This window comes from Nestor notabilis, unplaced genomic scaffold, assembly GCF_000696875.1.
Source record: "Nestor notabilis isolate BGI_N333 unplaced genomic scaffold, ASM69687v1 scaffold25600, whole genome shotgun sequence".
Lineage (NCBI taxonomy): Eukaryota > Metazoa > Chordata > Aves > Psittaciformes > Psittacidae > Nestor > Nestor notabilis.
In genome coordinates, this window is record NW_009911049.1 from 21,873 (window position 1) to 31,386 (window position 9,514).

Below are 9,514 nucleotides of genomic sequence, written 5' to 3' on the forward strand. Positions count from 1 at the left end.
GCTGGAGGAGAGACGTGCTCCCAATGGGATCCACCACAGGTGACAGTGGTGGCTCTGCTTTGGGTGACAGCCAGCAGACGGGTTTCACATGCACTGGAGAGCCCTTCTCCTCCCATCACCAAACATGTCCCTTCCTTAAGGGCAGAAATCACTACAACCTGGTTATCACCAATACGAGATGTCTTTTGTTTTACTGCAATCTAAAAAGCAGCACTAAAAATAGCTGGAGAAATAAAGAGGGAGCGTTTTGCAGCTGACTTGCAAATAGCAACTGTCATAACCAGCAGTGCCCTGGGGACCAGGGCTGCAGCAGGACCATCTCGTCCTGACAAACAGCTGCACACAGAGAAGATTAACAAGTGACACTTGTCAGCCTTTTGTCTAAAGGGCACAAATCCTCCACTGAGCGAGGGCAGCGCAGCCTTCTTAATAGGAAAGAGAAATTAATTATCTCTTCCCTGGCCTTCTGCTTTCACCCATCATGATTCACAGGCTCTGCTTTGCCACAGTGAAATGAGAACGATTTTAATGAAGTTAAAGATTACAGGTGGAAGTGGTTGCAGATCAAATGTTAGTCTGTTATTGACCTGAAAGCACAAGGAGGTCACTGATGCCTCCAGGGTGTCAAGGGCAAATTAAGGACGTTTTGCTGGAGGACCTGCAGACCATGGCCCTAGGCTGTAGGTAAGGAGGCAGAGCAGGGACAGCAGCAGGACAACACTCTGGATACTACTGATGCGGGGCCTCTGAGCCCCCACCGACGCAGTGCAGCATCAGCAGAAGCCCACGGGAACACCAATTTTGTCTGCACAGGTACCAGCTCCACCTCAAGGCTCAGCGCAGGCTGCAAACCCCATTTGGCACACATGGATAAAGCTGTCATTTCTAAGCCCAAGCGGTCCCCGGCGCAGCAGCACAGACACCTCCAGGCCATGCCGAAGCATCGCCGGCTGGACACACCGCAGGACACTGAGGACAGCTCCTGCTGCAGTCGTGTGGACACCCGCGAGAGGGAGACAAGGGCCTGCAGACATCGGCCGGAGGCTGAGCCCAGCCCCGGGCTCCGCAGGCAATGCTCGGGAGCAATCCCCATGCCGAACGTGTGTGTTCCCGATCACCATTCCCGGCATTATGGAAAAGGTGGCTGAATAAACTATTTATTTCTTTTGTGGCACGTCTATATGCAGAATAAAATCTGTGTCCAATCAGTCTCAGGAACCGCGTGCTCAAACTGGGGCTGACATTGCCTAGAACACAACATTCATAATCCTGTTTACTTAGGAAATCGGTGCAGCAGTCTCTGAAGACTGTGCTCCTGCGTTGCACTCTGTAGGTCAGGGCAGATGAAATCTGTCCTCTGTAGTGTAATTTAAGAGTGGCTTAAAGGCTCTTTGCCAGCTGATTGCTTCTCTGCTCTTTCCAGGTAGCAGCATTTCCTGATGTACCCGCTGCAAAGATCTGTGCCCTCCCTCTTCACATACAAAGCATCATGCAGTTGCTTCCTTCGCTGTGCAATTGCTGCTGCTCTACATATATATTCATATGGAGAACTGGCTTTTCAAAGTTTGCCTGTAAACCAGTGAGGATTTGAATGCCTAAATGGACAATGCTGATTTCAATACAAAATGGTATAAAGAACAGTCAGAGCTCCGGTGCTGATCCCTCTCGTACTGCATACGTGGCTCTGCTCACCCGCCATTCACTGCACATTAGCATACAGAGCATGTAACAGCAAAGACACATTTAGGGAAAATCTATCATTAATTTCTTTTCCTGTCCATGCAGAGTTTGTCTGACCTCTTTTCTAAATCTATTTTTAAATTGCTTCTGGGATCTGTATGTCAGGTATATACCATTATGCTGCTGCAAGTATCTGCAGAATCGGCTTGCCAAAACCTTGCAAAACTCAAAGGAGATAGGGTAAGGCAACATCTCCACAGGTCACTCAGTCCACACCCTGGTCCCAAGGCCAGAGCAGCCTTATTTCCATCATTTGTGACAGCTGCTTGTCTAACCTGTTCTTATAATCCCTCCCTGGAGAATTTATTCCTGTGCTTTGCTTTACTTTTTCCTTCTAAATCTTTCTATAGTCGCCCCTCTATGCACATCAATCCTCAACACCACTTGTGAGTTATCAGTTTGAAGCACAGAGCAGCATATTTCCTTTCTTTTGCCCTTGATACAGTACTTTTTACTTCCATCTTACACGACTTTGGGACTGGTCTCAACTGTACCAACTTGTAATGGCCACACGCTGGCTGCTATGTCTGCAGAGAAATACAGAGCGAGGAATTCATCTGCTCCTTTCACAGGCTGGGTGTAACACCCTTCTGTCGAGGAGCTCTGGCAAGAGAAGGGGTATTATGAGAAGACTTGGTGTCCTTCCCCTTGGGCCAAACCCCCATTGCTGCCTCTCTACTACACTTGCACACCTTGACCTCTGCAGAGCTGCACTGCTCTACTGCCATGGGTTCAGCCAGGTGGGTTAGTGGTAAAGCCAGACAGCTTCGACACAGCCACCCCCTAACACCCCCAGGAAACAGCTATTTTCAGAAGGTAACATTTTGTCTTGTGCTTTTCATGGATTTATTCACACTATCCACACAACCACCCATTCACCATCAACTCAAAAGTCCTTAGAAGCAATACATGCTCTTAAAGAGGTGTTCCACTCTGTCTAGTATGTACATGAGATGTGTCTGGGCCCAGGGATCAGAAATTATTGTTCTGTTCTCATGAATATTTTCTAAAAGACTTTTCTTTTCCTGTCATCTTAGGGCAAAAAGTTGCAATTAATAAGCAAGCTGCCTAAACACAGCCATGCAACTGAACCTCACTGACTTGCAAAGCTCAACTAACAGATTTGCTATATGCCTGCATGTAATGCATAGCTAAGATCTCCAGCTCTGTCTTTAAAAAACAGTGCCAGCAACAGAAACTTTCTTCAGCCAGCGAAAGGGGGAGGGGAAAATCTCCTCTGAGACTGATAACATGTTTTAGAGTTATTTTATCTGGGGATAAAAAAAACCCATCAGAACTCCAATTTCAGGGAGCAGTAAAGTACTGCGTAACAATCACACTCATCCATATTGCATGTTAAGGTCTTTTAAATCACATCTTACAGGCAGAAGCCAAGTGGATATCTATCAGCTAAGAAGGAAGGCAGAACTGGTTAATGCCTATTGCTCCTATCTAAAATATTTATAGTGCACATGAGGAATTATTAATGCAATATGCATCTACCTGCACTGTCAGGTGCACACAGCCCCTCATCCTGTCAAAGATGATGTGAATGCTGCAGGAGCCTTCCCTTTGGCTGGAAAGGTTTTCTATGAGCGTCTATCCCCGCAGGACCCAAACCCAGCCTAATCCCCCCCCACATACATAAGCAATACCCTACCCTCTGCTGCTCAACAAGCTCTGCTTCTCTCCTGACCACTCCACTTTCCATAACATTTTTAGCACCGTGACATGCTGTCTTATGCGCACTTATGTGCATTGTACTCCACTTCTGTATCCCATTCCTTCTGCTGTATGAATTCTGCCACCTAAACAGTGCTATAAAAACTATGCAGTCAATGATGTACAAAGACCTCCCCCACTCCCTTCCCCACCTTACCAGGCTGGCTCCATATTTAGCAATCACTACTCATCTCAGACATACTGAATGCAAAATAGCTACCTGCCTTCAGGGAGCTATTCTGCCTCTTCCCAAGAGGCTGCTGAAGGTGGGATTCACTCTACTGCTGTAACTACAGCTCTCAAGGTCGCATCCTTTTCAAGCGGTGCTGGTCAACGTTAACAGCACAGGAGGATGTGCTGTTGCTGAACAGGTTGACTAATTTCTCAGTGTATTACAGAAACAATCCCCATGCCTCTTCCAAGTTTCCATCTCAAAAGGCTCCTTATAGCCTGAACTGTATTAACCACACATTTCATTACATTTTCAAAAGGACTTGGATAAAAGGAAAGCCCTAAGGACAATTTGCTATAAAAGAGTCTAGAAGTCCCTTGGTTTTGGATACCAAAAAAGAGACGTTCAGTGAGTAGCTACAACATAGATCTCTTGAATGGTGTGTTTAAGAACCAGGTCTTTTGGTAACTCTTGACTGACAATAGATAATTTTTGGTGAAAGTGAATTTTCACATAGCCATATGGTCACAAGCCAGGCCGGTATTTTCTCCAGCTTCCTTTCTGTTACTGCTCCATCGTGAAGTAGAGAAAGGCTAGGAGAGCTACCTGCCCAAGTCCCAGCACTGGTTCACATCAGCCCTGTGTGCACAGATGGGAGAACTGGTATACTCTGTAGCTTGCAGAAACAGCACAAGGCAGAACAAAGCCGAGAGATGCGAGATGCTTGTGCCAGCAGCACACGTGCCAAGCTGAGTTCTGCTCCTGCCCTCCTCACAGTGGTGGGTTCAGGCTGCTGCTGCCCTCATGATGGGAGAAATGATATGGCTAACAAGAAGATGCTTCCTTGGTGGATAGGGAGACTCATCTTAGATAATACAAGAAGAATCCTTTAAGTCTTTGCTAGTCATCACCTGCTGTGCTTTTCTAAGGTAAAAATCACCTTAGCTCTCCATAACTTAATTATCTCTGCAGTAGCCAGTGAGAACAAAAAAGCCAACGAGTACCACTTACTAGGGCCTATGGCGGCTAGCAATCTTTTGTTCCAGGTCCATTTTTGTCTTCTGCTCCATTTTCAGAAAGAAAAGAGGTTGGCAGGAGTAAGTTATACACAAGTCCAGAATCTATTGCTTTCTGAATGTGGTACAGCCTTGTGCAGCTGCAGCAAAACCCAGCCAAAACAAGACATAGGTCGTGTATTAGCCAGGATGGAGTTGGAGATCTCTGCTGAATCTCAGCGGTTTGTTGGCAAGTTATTCCTATATTCAGAATTTTATCCTTGCAATATTCTTGGTGTCCTGGTAGGCACTTGGGTAACTGTCCTCCCATGCAGACTTTTAAGTACATACACAGAAGAAAACACTCACTGCTGTAGAGATTTGTAACCAGTGCTAAGATTGGTCTGGATGAATTACGAATGGAAACATCCATGTGTGTGAAACAACCAATCTGTCAGCAGCTGACTTGTCCTCCAACAACACGAGGAGAACAAGAGCACATCACTTCCATAGGCTATCTGAAGGCAGGCTGTAGCCATAAAGATCCCCCAAACAAGGAAACAAGAAGGTAACAGCACTGCTCAAGATCTATGGAGATCAAATAGAACAAGGCTCCATGGTAAAAGAGCAAGGCCCCATGGTGAAAGATCACTCCATATAACAGGCAGTCCTAGAAAATGTAAAAAAAACCCAAACAAAACCAAAACAAACAAAAACCAACCAACCAACTAAAAACCAGTCCAAGAGCCCGTCTGCTGTAAAGAACAACTCAGAAGACATAGTGAGGGCTTGACAGATGGGGTCCCTGGTCCTCCCTGCAGCACACAACCAAGCCTGGCTTCAGCACTTCATGGGGCAGCGAGAGAACAAGTGAGTGAGACCTAGAAGTATGAATGACTGAGAACAGTTGTGTTTAGCATAAATATAGCCTTTCCCTTTTATAAATTCTCACACTGAGTTTCATTGTATTAATTATGGGAGATACATCTGTTAGACCAGCTACTCTTCAGGGCACTTCATCTTCAGGTGAAAACCTAAAGGCTGTATATTGTTCAAGGAGGGCCTAGCACATCTGAGGAGAACTATATGCCTACGTAATAAGCTTCTCCATAAAAAGAGGAAAAAACCAACTGGATTTCATGCACTCTGGCGGTATTCACATGAAAAGCAGCATTCCTCAAAATCACGCACTACAAAACATTCTCTGAGTGTGGTACTTCGCACTGGCACAGAGCAGCTGTAGCAACAAACATGAAAGCAGTCAGCCAGCATCGCTTTTTAAAAGCATATTTGTATTACTGAGAGCAGGTACCCAGGCATTCTGCAGCAAAGTTTCACCAAATCTTTGATCGTGTCAGTGTGCCACCTTTGGAAGTTGTTCTTTTAGTCCTTAAATTGAGAAGGATTATGAAAACATATGGACGTTGAGAAACAAGCCCTCTTGGAAGGTGAGGTTTTGAATCCATTTTCTTCCCTGTGTGAGCACACTGAAGAGATGCATGGGCGGGAAGAACTAGGGCAACCTCGTCTTGCTGAAAACTGGGTTTCTGACAGTCACTGGTGAAAACTGTCTCTGACCTATGGGGTATCTGCAGCAGTCAGAAACACAGCATTGGAAAGAAAATAAACTTGCCACAGCTAACACAATCATATGAATCTTCATTTTGCCTCCCTGGGAACAGAGCTACAGTAAATGGGAGAGGTCAAGAGGAATGTGATTTAGAAAAATACATTTCTATCCCTCAAATGTATTCCCCAAACAATTCCTTTCTTTGCTGCAGGAAAAGAAAGCAGAGAAACTCCCCTCCCACCATGTTTCAAGAGAAAAGAGCCCTCTCAGCTCTTTGTACTCTCAGCCCTGTTTGCTTATCACTTATGGCTCAAGACAGGTAACTGCAATTCCCAGCGGTTTTCCAGAAGAGATCAGTTCTCCCACCTAGGAACAAAGTGTCCAGGAACCACTTAATCACACTTTTCCAAGAAGAGGAGAATCCACCCCATCCCTGGAGAAGGGCTGGCAAAGATATTCCGGCAGCATTCAAGGTTGGAATACCAAATATTAGACTTGTTCCAATACAGACATTTGGATTGCAAGACAGGATTTTCCTTTCTTTGTTGAGTTGATACCCTGAAGGCAGGGTAAAGCAGGTAAAACAGCACTTGTAAGGGTGTAGTATTTTATTGGCAGAAATATTCTCTTTCTAGGAAAGCCCAGTGAAAGCAGCCAGTGTATGCAATGATAGGACAATGATAGACCTTTCAGAAAATCACACCCCTTCCCAGAAGGGTAAGCTATGTAAACACAAAAAGGAAGGAATTCTATTCTGCATGAAAGCAGATTCTTGCCCTGCATTGCCAAGGGACTGAACTTAATCACTAATCCTCTCCATCTCGTAGTGGAGACAGAACTCCAAGCCACAGGACTGTGCTGGTGTAGCAGGAATATTTCCCTGGAGACAGGAGCTCACGGAAGAGATAAGGTACATCACAGCTTTGGAGTGACACGACTGCTATCACAGCCTGTGCCTCATTACTATTTCCAACCTTCAGCACAGATCTATGATGCCTTTCCAGGATTAGCCTACTTCTAAAGCTAAAGAAAGTCTTTCTCAATTTACAGCCTGTTACTTATTTAACACCAGAATCACATTAATTGACAGCATCTTTGGACTATCTCAGCATTTTAGCAGTACAGTGTACTTGGAATATCACAAAAGACTAGAGAGAGTGTACAGAGCAATCTGGCTTAAACAGAGCACATTTTAGTCATACAAACATTCTGGCCTTATACCTAGAAGCACGGAATCTGATAGGATATATTACCTCCTTTTTTAAACACTGGCCTCCAAAGATTGCCATGAACGGTCATCTTAATAAAATTATTATAATCTCCAGAAATGACTGCAAGCAATGGAAATACAAAAACAAGAATTGGAGAAAAGTCAGTCCCCAAAGTTCTGGCCTAAGGATCCCCTCCTTTACATTCTGGTATAAAGTCTCAAGGTGATAAAGTGAGTTAGAACTTTTCACAAGGTCAAAAGCCTTTTCTAAACACATTATTTTATGACACTAACTGAGAGGAAACAAAGGGTTTGTTACCAGAAGTATACATAGGCTTCTAAATATGTATTTCGATATCAGAATGATAATTTTGCTGCTTGCATCCTTCTCATCACCTTGGCACACCCTTCCCCCCAAACCAAAAGGTTATTTTGACACAGGGGAGATAGACAACTATTGTGCAATATTAAAAACTACTGGCTTATAATTCATTACCAGTAATGAGCCCCAGCTATTCATCCTGAATTATTCTTCTAAAGGCAAAGCAGTTAAAAGTAATGGGTATCTGCTTCAGCTCAGAATAATGAGGACACAAAAAAAAAAAAGTATATAAACAGCTATGCAGGCAGAAAGACCTGCTCTAATTGAATGGGCAGTACACCTGCAGCATAGCCAAGTCAGAAAAACACATCATCTATTATGCTGGAGGAAAATTAATAGGTATAAGAGGAACAGCGCATCCCACAAGTGATTACCCAGCTCCCTTTTGATGACTTACTTTCCCTCTGATCCATAGCTGTTCATGCTGTCCTCAATGGACTCATGGCTGGCTTGACGGACGGTCCGGCTGGGCATTTCCACAGCCAGCCCAGTTTCTGTGCTCCTCTGGATGGCTCCTTTGAGTCTTCGACCATCCCCGTCTAGGAACAAAAGGGGAGAAAAGGCAGTTAGCTATTGCTCCCAGAGCCTTTCACAGTGTTAAGCACATACTCAACACATACACACTGCCCTACCTACTCAAACCATTTGTACCAATGAATTACACACTGAGTGCAGGTGCATGAAGGCACAAAGGCTGTACAAGGAGCTACTCAGCTTGGGAACAGCAGTAACCATGGGCAGAGCCAAGGCATACAGCCTGACCATACCTCAAAACATTTCCTAAATCCCATGTTGCTGCTCAGACTGTGCAGAGCAACAAGGAGCTGCAAGTCCTGATGAGCATCAAGGGAGCAGAGCAAAAAAAAAAGGCCAGGCAGCACCAGAGGTGGTGGGAAGGCAGAAGCCCTCCCAGATGGGCTATAGGGAAATGGTTGAGCATGGACAGAATGTTCCCTGATGGCACCTGGAAAGGCACCAGCAGTGGAAAATCCTGGAGAGGACTAAGCCCCTCCTTACTCGCCCTCAGCCACAGCGCAAAGGGAATTCAGGAGGTTCTGGTTCCTCCTGGGTGCAGTCTTCAGAGGCTCAGCCCTCTGAAATTAACAGCTGCTATTTTCATCTTCCACCTCTAGCAGTCTGTTTCTCAGAACAAACCAAGTTATGTAATGAATATATAATGAATACCATTACTATTAATTGCTTTAGCCGGTGTTAGGAAGCTCCAGATTCCATCCCACATACAGCATTCATCCTGAAACACATCTGCTACAAGTTTTCTGAACAAAGCAGAATTACCTAAATCCTTTAAAGATGTCTCCCCATTAACCTGGATTCAGGCAACAAAACCTCTGACCCACAGTACTCTCAGAAACCCACCAGCTTTTTGACTACCACCCCTGGAGAAGAAATGACCCAACTATGGAACCTAGAGAACTCAGTATCCCCAAATGTTAAATAAACAGTTCTTTCCCAACTGCTTTGGAAGTATGAGGATATCTGTATGAACTTGTCTAATCCATGCAGAATGCTCTTATTTGTGCAGCAAGCTGCTTGACTTAAATACTTTTATTTAGATGTTTGACCATCCCCATCTAGGGGATGAAAGGGGAGAAAAGGTAGTCAACTATTGCTCCCAGAGCCTTTTGCTTTAGATCGTGGTGCGAACAGGTAAGATACCAGGAATGTTTTCTATTCTATTTCTGAAATTATACCTACTCTGAAA

The 9,514-nt window shown here is 44.8% G+C and overlaps 1 protein-coding gene across 1 annotated transcript in view; it reads right to left on the minus strand.

The window, feature by feature from the left end:
- The window catches only part of RIMS4 (regulating synaptic membrane exocytosis 4), a 15,841-nt gene extending 7,517 nt beyond the window's left edge, over window positions 1–8,324 (minus strand). The window contains exon 1 of the mRNA XM_010012847.1: window positions 8,189–8,324. Coding sequence (XP_010011149.1) covers window positions 8,189–8,265 — 77 coding nt within the window. The 5' untranslated portion in view covers window positions 8,266–8,324. The remainder of the gene's footprint in view (window positions 1–8,188) is intronic.
- Window positions 8,325–9,514: the final 1,190 nt, after the last annotated feature.